The sequence below is a fragment of the Glycine soja genome, chromosome 17 (assembly GCF_004193775.1).
Source record: "Glycine soja cultivar W05 chromosome 17, ASM419377v2, whole genome shotgun sequence".
NCBI classification, from domain to species: domain Eukaryota; kingdom Viridiplantae; phylum Streptophyta; class Magnoliopsida; order Fabales; family Fabaceae; genus Glycine; species Glycine soja.
Window position 1 is genome coordinate 12,121,444 of NC_041018.1, and position 13,576 is coordinate 12,135,019.

At 30.9% G+C, this 13,576-nt stretch overlaps 2 protein-coding genes across 2 annotated transcripts; one reads left to right on the top strand and one right to left on the bottom strand.

Annotated features, from left to right (window-relative positions):
- Positions 1 to 3,952: 3,952 nt before the first annotated feature.
- LOC114392916 (expansin-like B1) lies at positions 3,953 to 5,779 on the top strand. Its single transcript, XM_028354174.1, has 4 exons — positions 3,953 to 4,205; positions 4,334 to 4,446; positions 4,776 to 5,087; positions 5,377 to 5,779. The coding sequence occupies exons 1-4, from the start codon at positions 4,070 to 4,072 to the stop codon at positions 5,560 to 5,562; spliced, it is 747 nt and encodes a 248-aa protein (XP_028209975.1). The 5' UTR covers positions 3,953 to 4,069; the 3' UTR covers positions 5,563 to 5,779.
- A 1,789-nt stretch (positions 5,780 to 7,568) lies between these two features.
- LOC114392387 (expansin-like B1) lies at positions 7,569 to 10,289 on the bottom strand. The gene is made up of 4 exons (XM_028353511.1): positions 9,994 to 10,289; positions 9,178 to 9,290; positions 8,551 to 8,862; positions 7,569 to 7,956 (listed from the first exon to the last, which is right to left on the bottom strand). The coding sequence occupies exons 1-4, from the start codon at positions 10,124 to 10,126 to the stop codon at positions 7,771 to 7,773; spliced, it is 744 nt and encodes a 247-aa protein (XP_028209312.1). The 5' UTR covers positions 10,127 to 10,289; the 3' UTR covers positions 7,569 to 7,770.
- Between the last annotated feature and the right edge of the window lie 3,287 nt (positions 10,290 to 13,576).

Sequence of the window (13,576 nt, forward strand, 5' to 3'; positions counted from 1 at the left end):
TGCGTGTTTGGGGTTGTCCGTCTGAGGTGAGAATATATAATCCACAAGAGAAGAAACTTGACCCAAGGACTATTAGTGGATATTTCATTGGATATGCCGATAGGTCTAAAGGTTATAGGTTTTACTGTCCATATCATATTACTATTATTATGGAATCAAGAAATGCTAAATTTCTTGAAAATGACTTGATTAGTGGAAGTGATCAATTTAGGAACTTAGGTTCTAAAATTGATTCTATAGTGTCTCAACCTTCCACATCAAGTGAAATATTGGTTGTAATTTATACCTCTCAAGTTCAAAGGGATTATAAACAACACATGATTGACATTCCACAACCTGTTGCTGAAAATCTAGTAGATCAAGTTGATCATCAAATTCCTGAAAATGATGAACAACCAGATGAACGACATGATCCACAAGAAAATGTCGATGCAACATTAAGAAGGTCTACTAGAGTAAGAAAATCAACTATTTCTGGTGATTATATTGTATGTTTGCAAGATTTTGAATATAATATTGGAGCTAAAAATGATCCTGAAACTTTTGATTAAGCCATGAGTTGTAAAAAGCCAAATTTATGGTATGATGCCATGAAGGATGAGATGAATTCCATGCAGAGCAACAGAGTTTGGAACCTTGTGGTGTTGCCTAATGGGGTAAAGGTCATTTGTTGTAAATGGGTCTTTTAGACCAAAAGGGATTCATTAGGCAATATTGAGAGATACAAGGCAAGACTCGTTGCTAAGGGATTTACTAAAAATGAAGGAATCAACTACATAGAGACTTTTTCTCTTGTACCTAAGAAATATTCTCTTTGTATTATTTTGGCATTAGTTGCTCATTTTGACCTTGAGTTGCAAAAAATAGATGTGAAAACAACATTTCTTAATGGTGATTTAGAGGAGGAGGTTTATATGAAACAACCTGAAGGCTTCTCCTCTAGTAGTGGTGAGCATTTGGTTTGCAAGCTTAATAAATCTCTATATGGTCTAAAACAAGCCTCACGTCAGTGGTACCTTAAGTTTCATGGGATAATTTCTTCATTTGGTTTTGATGAAAACCCCATGGATCAATGCATATACTACAAGGTCAGTAGGAGTAAAATATTTTTCTTGTTTTATATGTAGATGATATTTTATTTGTAGCCAATGATCGGGGTTTACTACATGAGGTGAAAAAATTTCTCTCTAAGAATTTTGACATGAAGGATATGGGTAATGCATCTTATGTCATCGACATTGAGATTCATAGAGATAGACCTCGAGGTATTTTAGGTTTATCATAGGAAACCTATATTAACAAAATTTTAGAGAGATTTCGGATGAAAGATTGTTCACCAAATGTTGCTCTCATTGTGAAGGGTGATAGGTTTAATTTGAACTAATGCTCAAAGAATGACTTTGAGAGGGAACAAATGAAAAACATTTCTTATGCTTCAGTTGTTCGAAGCCTCATGTATGCTCAAGTGTGCACAAGGCCTGACATTGCTTTTGCAGTTGGAATGTTAGGAAGATATTATAGTAACCCAAGTATTGACCACTGGAGAGTTGCTAAGAAAGTGATGAGGTGCCTTCAGGAGACCAAAGATTACATGCTTATGTATAGACAGACAAACAATCTAGATGTGATTGGTTATTCAGACTCAGACTTTGCTTACTATGTTGACTCTTGCAAATCAACATCTGGGTACATTTTTATGATGGCGGGTGGAGCTATTTCGTGGAGGAGTGTTACGCAAAATTTGACTGCTACTTCTACCATGGAAGCTGATTTTGTCTCTTGTTTTGAGGCTACATCACATGGTGTATGACTTAAGAGTTTCATTTCTGGACTGAAGATAGTTGATACTATTTCAAGGCATTTGAGAATTTTCTGCAATAACTCAGTTGTTGTCTTTATGGCTAAGAATAACAAAAGTGGAAATCGAAGTAAGCACATCGACATTAAGTACTTAGTCATTAGAGAAAGAGTAAAAAAAAAAAAAAAAAGTGGTCATTGAGCATATAAGCACTCACTTGATGGTCATTGATCCTTTAACTAAGGACATGTCATCGTTTAAATTTAAGGATCATGTTGAAAGAATGAGACTTGGTTCCACTTTATAATTATATACATACAAGTTAAAATTGAAACTTGTATATTGTGATATTTTCTCATATTCAGGTGTTCATTGATTTATTTGAGAAAAATTATGTTTTTGACCAAAAATAAGCATTGGATTTATTTATTACGTTTTATTAACACTTTGAGTATACTGCTTAGGAAATTGAACATATTGCAATACATGAATGATATTACTCGTTATAAGATGAACTATCACTATGATTCATATATTCATTTCTTAAAAAGATTGAGCTAGCATTGAATTATTTTAATCATTAAGTCAAAACGTTTGGACCAAGTGGGGGGAATGTAATAATTTGGTCTGTACGTTTTGGAAAATGAAATGCTCCATCAGTTTTGGAATTGAGAAACTAAATATTGAATGACTACTGATAGGTGATAATGACCACTAATGGGTGTTAATGACTACTAATGAGTGATCATGGCTACTAAATGTATTCTTGATTGTAGAATGTCTATATATAACACATGTATTTCCAATTTCATTTGATACACCTTCTAGAGAGAGTGAGAGCTTGAAAGAATCAAAATAAGACAACTCTTTCATGACAATGACTGGAGGTATAATTTAATTTTTATTTTTTCATATTTTGTTAATGACCTATGTTTCATTTTATAGTTTGTAATATAATAGGTTAAAAATTTTAGTCGATCATAATTAATATGCACTAATGATCTAACTGAACGAACTTGTGAATCTGAATGAGTAACTTTGACAAGTTTTTTGAGTAAAGTGGTATGCATGTTACCATCCTTTTAGATTTCTTAAAAGTATAACATAATTCTTTCATAATTTTTTTAAGTAGTATAAGATCTATAAGTTATTAATTTTTTAAAATTATTTAATTTATACCTATTCATCCAATTCACAATTTCAAAAAGTGATTCGATTATCTAATGTGTCAATAATCAATAACTACGTACTTTGAGTATTGATTCACAATGATGATTATAGGTATAATTAATTATTTATATTTTCACTTAATTATAATTACTCAAATATAATATTTTTACACTTTACAATGAGATTTTAATAACAACATCAAATAATACATAACTTTCTAAAATTGGTCTAATGATGGAGAATTTCAATATCTTATACAAGTTTTTAGACTCTAACCGTGTTGTTTCTATTGTAAAAGAAAACAGACAAACAAGTTAACAAAACCATCAAATAATAAATTAATTAATTATTAATGTGTACTATAAATAAGTAGATGAAAGAACGTACACATGATGTACAACTAAAGTTTATATATATATATATATATATATATATATATATATATATATACTGTAAGTTGACATTATTTGTTTTTTCTAAAAAAGAAAAGAAAAGAAAAACATTGTTATTATTATGGACGCGCTTTCCATGTCGAAGAAGAAAGCCTTCCGACTTCCGTCACCATTTTCTAAGTCAATTTAATAGATGAGATTGTTGATATATATTATGGCTGACCTTGTGTGTCGTGATACTATAAGCGCTTGGAAATATTGCCTTCAACTTAATTACATAAAGGCAGATTAAATAATCAAGTTAGATTAGAAGTTTACATAGGACCTTCCTAAAGTGTTTTTTGATCAAGTTGGATTCTAAATTATATATGCATGGAACGCAAAAAAGGGTTCTGATCTTGCGTGTTTATTCAAAAATGTTTTAAACCACTAGACTTTGTTATTCAAAATCAGTTCACAGTTCACAGAACCCGAAATATTCAACTTTAGAAAAGAAACGCCTACCAAAAACAAAGGAAATTGGACTATAATATACCACCTGCGGTTTACGTATATAGTAAGACCAAAGGCTGTGTTATAAATACGACTCCAAATCTTTGCTTCCAATCCAATCTCACAAGTCCTTCTCTTCATCGCATTGGTCACTATCTCGTAATTACTTCCTATATATATTTCTCTCCTATCTTTGTGCCTTAGAAGAATATTTGCCATGGAGTTCGGTTTTAGGCACCAACTTGGGCTTGTTTGTGTGATATTGCTGTTCCCTGCACTATGTAACTGCCAGGAATATTTCACCAAATCAAGAGCAACCTATTATGGTACCCCTGATGGCTTCGGGACTCCAAGTATGTGCTTGTAAAAATTACTTCTGAAAGATATATGCATGCCTTTTCATTTAGAATGCTTTTTATTTAGAAGTAAAATGTGTAGTATCACATAACAAATTGGAATTGGCATTATTTATATATTTCAGCGGGAGCTTGTGGCTTTGGCGAATTTGGAAGGTTGATGGATGGGTATGGTGGAAGAGTCGCTGGGGTGTCAGGGCTATGGAGGAATGGAGCTGGCTGTGGTACATGTTATCAGGTACTAATTTTTTCCCTTATTTTCTTTTCAACAATTAGTTTTCTTTTTCTTCAATTTATCTCACGTGTATCACACTTGCCAATGAAACAAAATATTCATGTAGGTACCAACAAGTATTTGATTATGAGTAAGTGGTAGGAATTCAATCCCCTCCAATAAAAATAACCTATTAAGATTATTTTGGCACAACAAACGACACTAATGTCATGATATAAAAAAAACAAAATATTTATGTATACTACCAAGGATTTTGCACCAATTATGTATTAATACTCAATTAACTAATTAATCTATAAAGTATATATATGATGATGATGATAATGATTCAGGTAAAGTGCCTAATGCCAAAATTATGCGATGTGAATGGAGTAACGCTGGTGGCAACAGACTACGGTCAGGGAGACAGAACAGACTTCATCATGAGCCCAAGCGCCTTCTCAAGATTGGGAGTTAATAAAATTGCATCCGAAGAGATTAAGAAAAAAGGCACAGTGGATATTGAATTCAAAAGGGTTCCCTGTAAATACACCGGAAATGTCTTGTTTCATGTCCAGCAAACTAGCAGCAACCCTGGTTACTTGGCTGTCGTCATTCTCAATGTAAACGGAAAATACGACGTCACTGCTGTTGAAATGTGGCAGGTACGTAAACATATACTATATCCTTTTTATAAGAAACAATCAATGTATAACTTATTTCTTATAAATAGAATTAAAGGAGTAATATTTGGTCGTGCTCATGCATGCAATTTTCAACGTAACAATTTCTAAATTATCAGATAGAAACTTGCAACTTTGTTATGCATATATATTATTGGCTTTCCTTATAGATTAGTTAATTCGTTTAATTTTACTTGAGAGCGTTTCCGTTCAATTATTTGTCTCCTTATTGTTTAGTTGCATTGAATATGGTTATTGAAATGTTGTGCAGAAGAGTCAACAACGATGGGTCCCACTACGCAGGTCCTATGGGGCAGTGTTTGACTTTGCTAACCCACCCAGTGGTGAAATCCTCTTGAGGTTTAAAGTGGGTTCTAATTGGAAGCTGCCGAAGATCCCTATCCCTGCTTATTGGAAGCCTGGTGCTACTTATGACACCAAAGTTCAGGTTTATTAGAAAGATAAAAAAGCACGAATGCTGGGATCCCAACAACATATTACAATGAAATAAGCTCTAGTATTATTACTCTGTTTGTTTGAAATAAGCACATGAATTTGCACATCAAAGTTCATCTCTTTGAATGTAATTAGTATTACTCTCCTACTTTCCCCTATAAAATTACATGCAATATGAATAAAGTAAAAGTGGTTGCTGTCTTTTTTTCTTCTTTCAATTTTAGTGAAATGCTTGAAGTTGTTAATCAAATTGATAGTAACGGCATATGACAATGGGCAAATGACCATATTTCTGAGAGACAACTATGTTTGAATAGGAAAAAAAATTCTTGAGATACATTTAACGTCAAAAATCACATATTTCTTGTCTTATGACCCAACTAATTACACAATAATTTTACGCTGTAAGTATGCAACGTAATCCTAATTTCCGTAAAATTTTCTACGAAAACATACACCTAATCCATAATAAAATAAAATCAAACTTCATTTGTCGAGACATTGTGTGGTTCAAAGATGAGCCATTATTTGACTAAATAATTTTCAATTGAATATTTGAAGAAAAAACTTTGATTTTAAAAAAATTACTACAAATTTGAGTATCTCATCAAGTTGTATTATGATAATTTTGATCGAAGAAAATTAAACAAAATAAACAAGAAAAAAGAGAATTAATCTAGTGAAAAAGGATTCTAGTTCTTTCATAAGTATACCTAGTACCTTGCCTGCAGTAAAGAGGGCAATTTGTATCAATTGACATGCCAAACTGTGCAGCTAATTAATATTTAATCTGAGTTGTGATGCAACAAGCACATGCACTCCACTTGACTAACAAAACATAAAACAAAATAACGTCACCTAAGATCATTCCCTACAAAAGTAAATCCTGAGAACCCCCATCCCCACCCCGCAAAGAAAAAGCAAATTCTTTTGGGCTCACCAATTACAATTTAAACAAAGTCATCACAATGCGAAAAAAAGAACTTTGCTTCCTAACGAATGTGCTTGGAATGGAAGCACATCAAAGAGATGAATTTGCTTTTTATGCTTCTAGCATATATTGGTTGTGTGTAGGAGGGACAACCATAGGTTCGTGCACCTTAGATAAGTGATAGGAGGTATATAGAGTAATTTGTTACCAATATGGTTAAAATAAACCATTAAGTTAACAGAGTTATTTATGGGATTGGGGTGCAGTGTTATTCTGGATTCAGAATAGGGTTGAGTTATTTTGCCAAACCTGAAGGGAGTAAGAGGTATTTACCTATATGAAAGTTGACCGTTGGTATTTGATTGATAGGGACTTTATAGAAACTTTTAGAGCCTAAGTCATCATTCAAAACAAATCAATCATCACCCCCTTGCATATATATGGTCTGACCAAATAAGGCACTGAAAGGAAACATAGGCGGACTGTGGACAAGCCCCTTTCATTCCATTGACAAGCATGTCTAGGTTTATTACTATGCTTTGTGTCATATTTTGTTTTTTTTTTGTGAAAAAAAAATGTGATCATATGATTAACTTTGCGGTTTGACACTTCAATTTGAGCTTCTGATTTTTTTTTTTCTGATTGAATATCAACAAGTTGCTGTCATAATGGGCAGAAACCAACAATTTCTAATCAAGAAATTTTTGCTAAGTTTAAAACCACCCTGTCTATACTTGGTAATCCATACGGGCATCATTGTAGAGACTTATTAGGACATATAAGATGTTTTTCAAAGGAATAACTACTTATATATATTTCACCGTGCATTCTAGTAAATACAGGAAAAATATTTTCCAAGCCACTCAAATATTCTAAGGAATAGCTCAATTAATGGAGCAGAACCAAGCATTTTTTAATTAATAACTTTTTTTTATTCTAATAAGTTAATTAATTAACATAAACTTTCTAATAGTGTGTTTGTGTACCCATTAATTAGAAGTAGAACACGTACGTTCTAAAGCCATAATTACGAAGTACTAATTTGTTGTTGTGATCTTAACAAAAACATGCTATAATTATCCCGAACACATACCTGAAGTTAACAACAACAGGACAATTTTATTTGATTCATTATTACATGTAATCTTAAATGGGAAGTACATGAATATCCCTTTATTCTAGTCCCTTTCCACAATAGAACATTGAGTGACACCATATAAGAAACAAACTGAATATACTCTAGTGCCTATTATTTGTAATCTGTTCCTGGGATTCTTTCTATTTAAGCTGAACCTTGGTGGCATAAGTATTTCCAGGCTGCCAGTTACTGGGTATGACAATCATGGGGTCCACCCAATCAGACATGCCACTCACCCTAAACCTTAACCGGATTTCGCCACTTGGTGGGTTAGGAAAGTCAAACACTGCTCCATAGTTCCTGTTAAGTGACTTCCATTGTCCCATCTGCACCATTAACATCGTTCAAAGGTAATTAAATATAGACATATTATTTAATTTTTAAGATAGTCTATTATTTAAAAAATATTAATTATACATGTTTTATGATAAAATCATATCTTTAATAAACTATTCTTATTAAAAATTAGAATTATAAGTTCATTTATATATTTAGATAAGATGCTAATGGATAAGAATAAAAAATAACGTGGCACTCCTTGCACAAAGGTATGGGAGAGATGCAACCTTGCATATAAAAAAAAAAAAAACTGTTCTGGATTCATATCCAACAGGACAGAAGAAACTAATCGAATAGCAGCACTCAAATAAAAGAGAGAAGATCTAGAATAGTGATAAACAGATAAACATTTTATCAGCATATTTTATTTCTCTTTTTTCATCATATTATAAATCCTATCATATACCTATATTTTTTTTCTCGGCCACTAGGTATTGGATATTCATAAAATATTTTTCAAAGATATATATTTACTCCTTCATTTGTGCCTTTATTTTATAGAAAAATTAAGCTATAATATTTTTATCATTTTTTAAACATATATAAAAAACTTTAAGCAATTTAAAAGGTGATATAAATACCTGATACAATTCAACAGCAGTGACGTCGTGTATTCCATTTACATTGAGAATGACCAAAGCAAAGTAACCAGGGTTGGTGCTAGTTTCCTTGATGTGGAACAAGACATTGCCGGTGTATGTGCATGGAACCCTTTTGTATTCAATATCCACTGTGCCGTATTTCTTAAGCTCTTCAGATGAATATTCATCACGTCCCAATTTCAAGAAGGCGCGTGGGCTCATGACAAAGTCTGTTCTGTCTCCATAACCTTGGTCTGTTGCCACCAGGTATGCTCCATTCGTATCACATAATTCTGGTACTAGGCACCTTACCTGAATCATCATCATCATAATCATCATTTATATTTGATAAATTAATAATACATAATTAGTGTAAATATTAGGCAATTTTTTTCTTCTTTCTTTTATATATTCTTAGAATATGAATTTTGATTCTAACTCAATGCTACCTAACTTACTAAGTTGTGAATTGAAAATTGTCTTTCACTTATATATTACATTTTGACTATATCATATATATAAATATTTTGCTTCATTGACGATGAAGCCTCGTTTTACTACTTTTATTAGAAACATTAATCGATTGTTTATTGAAAAGAAATTAATTAAGGAAAGAAAAGTAAGTACCTGATAACATGTTCCACAGCCAGCTCCATTCCTCCATAGATCAGACACCCCTGCGACTCTTCCATCATACCAATTCATCGCTCTTCCATATTCACCAAAGCCACAAGCTCCGGCTGAAATATAATACCAAATTGTTGTGTGATCAACTGATGTGTCACAGTGCACACTTTGTATCGAAAATGTAAAAGGCATCTTATTAGAAGAGAAGCATGCAGCATGCATATTTAACCGTAACTTCTTTGTATATATTTTGCTAGAATGTATATTCAGTTTCAAAATCTTAAGGTCACTAGTGAAGCATATATGCAAATGTGCGTCCTTCCCCATCCCAAAACATGGATCCTACTTCCTTAGCTTGCAAACAAATATTGTGTTGCAAAAATTCTAAAACACGGCCATCTAGTTATGAGAAATTATTAAGTAGTTATCTGTGATCATAATCAATAATATGTATTTAATTTTTTTAATTTTCGAGATGAAATTAATAACATTAAATTATATGTCATGTAGAGATTATAGTCATAATGGTCCAATTAGATAACCTAATAATTCCTTTTTATTTTTGGATAGATTGGGGTAAAAAAAAGAAGGTAAATAAATAAATATAATAAGTGATGTATACTGATAAAAACGAAAAAAGAGGCGTAAAAAGAAAATAAAGTAAAAACAATATATTACTACTAGAACTTATTGTGTTTGCTGTAAAAACAACTTATTTTCACAAGCACAAAAGATGGATATATACTTATTTTAGATACATAGATAGCTACTCATCCAAAAAGATAGATAGATAGCTAGAAGAGGAGGCTCACGTACTTGGAGTCCCATAGCCATCAGAGGTACCATAAAAGGTTGCTCTGGATTTAGTATATTCCTGGCAGAAACACAGTGCAGGAAAGAGCATTATGACACAAACAAGGCCAAGTTGGTGCTTAAAACTAAGCTCCATGTCTAAATGACAAATTAAATTCTCAGGTGAGAAGAGTAGGAAATTAAGAAACGAATAAAGTGTATGAAAATGAGATGAAAGAAGGCTTTATGAGATAGGAAACAAAGAGAGGGTCATGTATTTATAGTACAATTAATCTGAGGTCTAGATACATATAACAGCGTGATATATAGCCCACTTTAATTTTTCTCCACCTTGGCGTCTATAGTATATAGTATATGCTGGAGGATTGGAATAATGACGTGTACATATATCACCGGTCAGACTGGATAAAGGAGATAATTAAAGATCTTCATTACATATAAAAAAAATTATTAGTTAGGCTTAGCAGTCCATTTTTATAATTTTCTAATGTATCTTTTATTATTATTAGTTAGATTTATTTACTTAATTTACTGGTTAATTAAGAGATATTCATAAATGAAAAATGAGACCTATTAAAATTTATGACTTTCAATCATTTTTTTATTTTTTTAAGGAAGATTTTCAATAAATCTTTTGTTATAATATATGCCTAACTCGTTTTAACTGTTACATTTTAATGGGAAGATCGATTCATGCATGGTCCATGGACTTGCTGCTCCACTAGGTTCAGAATCTGGATAGAAATTTCTAATCAAAACGCCTAAACATACAGAAAATTTGTAATAAAATGATTATTATTACCCCCCTTTCCCTTAATTTTTTACTGGGCGTTGTTATTAAATTAAATATTTTAGGGTACAGAAATTCCCGGAAATATTTTTTTTACTGGTCCCGAAAATATTCTTAATGGCAAATTCTACATATTATTTATTTAACCTAAAGTAAAAAATAATTATATAAAGTATCTTTTATTTGACCTTTAAATAATGAAATTTTTTCTAAATAAACACAGGATTATGACACTAATCTGTATTTCATGTATAATACGAATATTTGGGCATGTTTTAATTAAGTTTGGATGGTTGAAAATGATTTTGACGTCGTCATTTGTTTTTTTTCTATATATAACTTGCTCCTTTTCAATTCATAATTACTCTATGTGAGAGTGCACGTATTGCCTCCTCCAGACCAGGACTATTTCATATATACCGAGTTAGGTAAATTTTATATTATACGCAATATCCTACTTGGTACCTTAAGAAAAAAATTTAATTGACCATGAGATATCTACAGCACGTGGTTCTGGTTGAATGATGTGAGGTTGATTTTCCGATTGTCCAAAATTGATCGACGAAGATTGGACTAGTGGATAACCTTGAAGAATGAATGGAAAACAATACACTCTTTAATATTTAAAAATTCCCTTTATAATAGTGTGCTACTATTTTGTAAAATTCTACTAAATCACATGAGTGCACTCTTTATTAATAAAGCCGTAGATGTTGAAAAGAAAAATAGGTATAATATATATATATATATATATATATATATATATATATATATATAAGGTAAACTATTAGTATTATTATTTTAATAACCTTTGAACTGCCCCACTACACTACACGTATTAGTATTTGGGGTTTATTATTTTGGTAAACCTGGTCCAATGCTATTAATCGTCAAAGTTTCGTTTGTTGGGTCAAAATGAAGATAAATGTTTGCGACAAACTTCACAACACTTTTGTTATACTTTCTCTTATTCAGCCAAATTTATGTGAAATTTATTTATTAAATATATGTCAGTTATGATACAAAGGTAATGTGTATGTTTGTATGCATCGATCAAAGCCCCATTATTTTATTATTTAAATAACAGAATTTAAATTTGTAAGATTTTAAAATGACTATTGTATATGATTGTTTTTTATATGCACAAAGTTAATTTTGTTAGAAATATAAGTGGAAGAGATTTGAATCCACCATTTCTTCCTCCTCTTTTTTCTTTTATCTTTAAATTTCTTTTTCAACAATTAAATAAACCTTTTATTTATTTATTTATTTATTTATATATGATTGATTATTAATTTTTTCATGTCATAATCATAAATTAAAAAATACATACATACATATTTAGACAAATATCACGTCGTATCATCAGTAATTAAGTGATTGTAGAGATCATTTAAAAAAAATTATAGGAACTAAATCAAAAGAATATTTTTGGAGGATAGATTAAAATCAAACTTAACAATACTTATAGAGATTAAGAACATTATTTATTCATAATTATTTATATAACTTCACTTAATTATAATTTTTCTGCTAAATATTTTTATGGATGTATTGATGTATTTAACTGCGTTAAATACTCATAGATATTTGTACTTCAAGATAAAATTTAAATAAAAAAAGCATCAAATAATAAAAATAGATTAAATAAAATAGATAAGTGATCAAAACTTACACGAAACTACGGTTGATTATTATGCAAGGTTCCACACGCACGAAAATATCAACCGGGCAAGTTTAATTTGCTGTAATAACCCACAGATTCATTCATTTGAACGAACTGATCAACAAATTGTAATCGCTTAGGGCTTGATCAGGTCAAATAGAATCATCTAATTTTATAAAACGTAGAAACAGCCGGTGATGATAATGAAATGTCAACAAGACAAGTAATTATTATTATTATTATTATTATTATTATTTGAACATAGAAGAAGGACAGTGTTTGGAAAGGGTTTCCAAAACCTTTGTTTCAGATTTTAAAATGATAACCACTTGATAAGTCATAATTCTCCCTCTGCCTGTAAAAACTCTGTTTACATTTTTTTTTAAAATGAAAGATAAATTTTAAATAATAATAGTAACTTAATAAATTATTTTTAGTTTTCTTACCAATTTTAAAAATAAAAAAAACTTTCGGTTTATCTTAAATTGTAAGTAAATGTTGGATCCCTTATTTATGTACTAGTGTGTTGTCACTTTGGCAAATTTGTGTAATGTTGGATATTTTTTACAAAATTACTAGCTAAGTTAATGTCAATCAATCGATAAGTGTACCAATTTTATCAAATAGTAAAGATTAGACAGAAGATCCAGTATCAAGTTCATAGAAACTTTATTTTTACTTGCGTTGATGAATACCCAATTTGTAAACAAGAGAAGAGGAAGTATAATAGAAATAAGAAGAAAGAAAGAAATAGCAATTAAAAAAACAAGAATAATAAAATAAGCAAGATGAATGCAAAATATGACTTCAGAATACAATTATGTTGGGCTTACCCATAATGCAATATTAATATTTTTCTCTATTAACTGCTTTCCCAATTTTCACCTGCTAAGATACTCAACATCCCTCATGATGAAGAGCCTAATTTATGTATTTTCTCTCCCAAATCCCTTTGCAAAGATTGAATCATAAATTGCATTAAGTATGAAGATGTATGCAGAGGTACAACAAAGTCACTCTATCCCTAGCAATGCATTGTTGAGATGCATTTTCCCAATTCTTTAGACATTACCATTTCTCGGTGTATAGCCCCTGAAAACAAATGCATGGATGGCCAAATCACACAATAA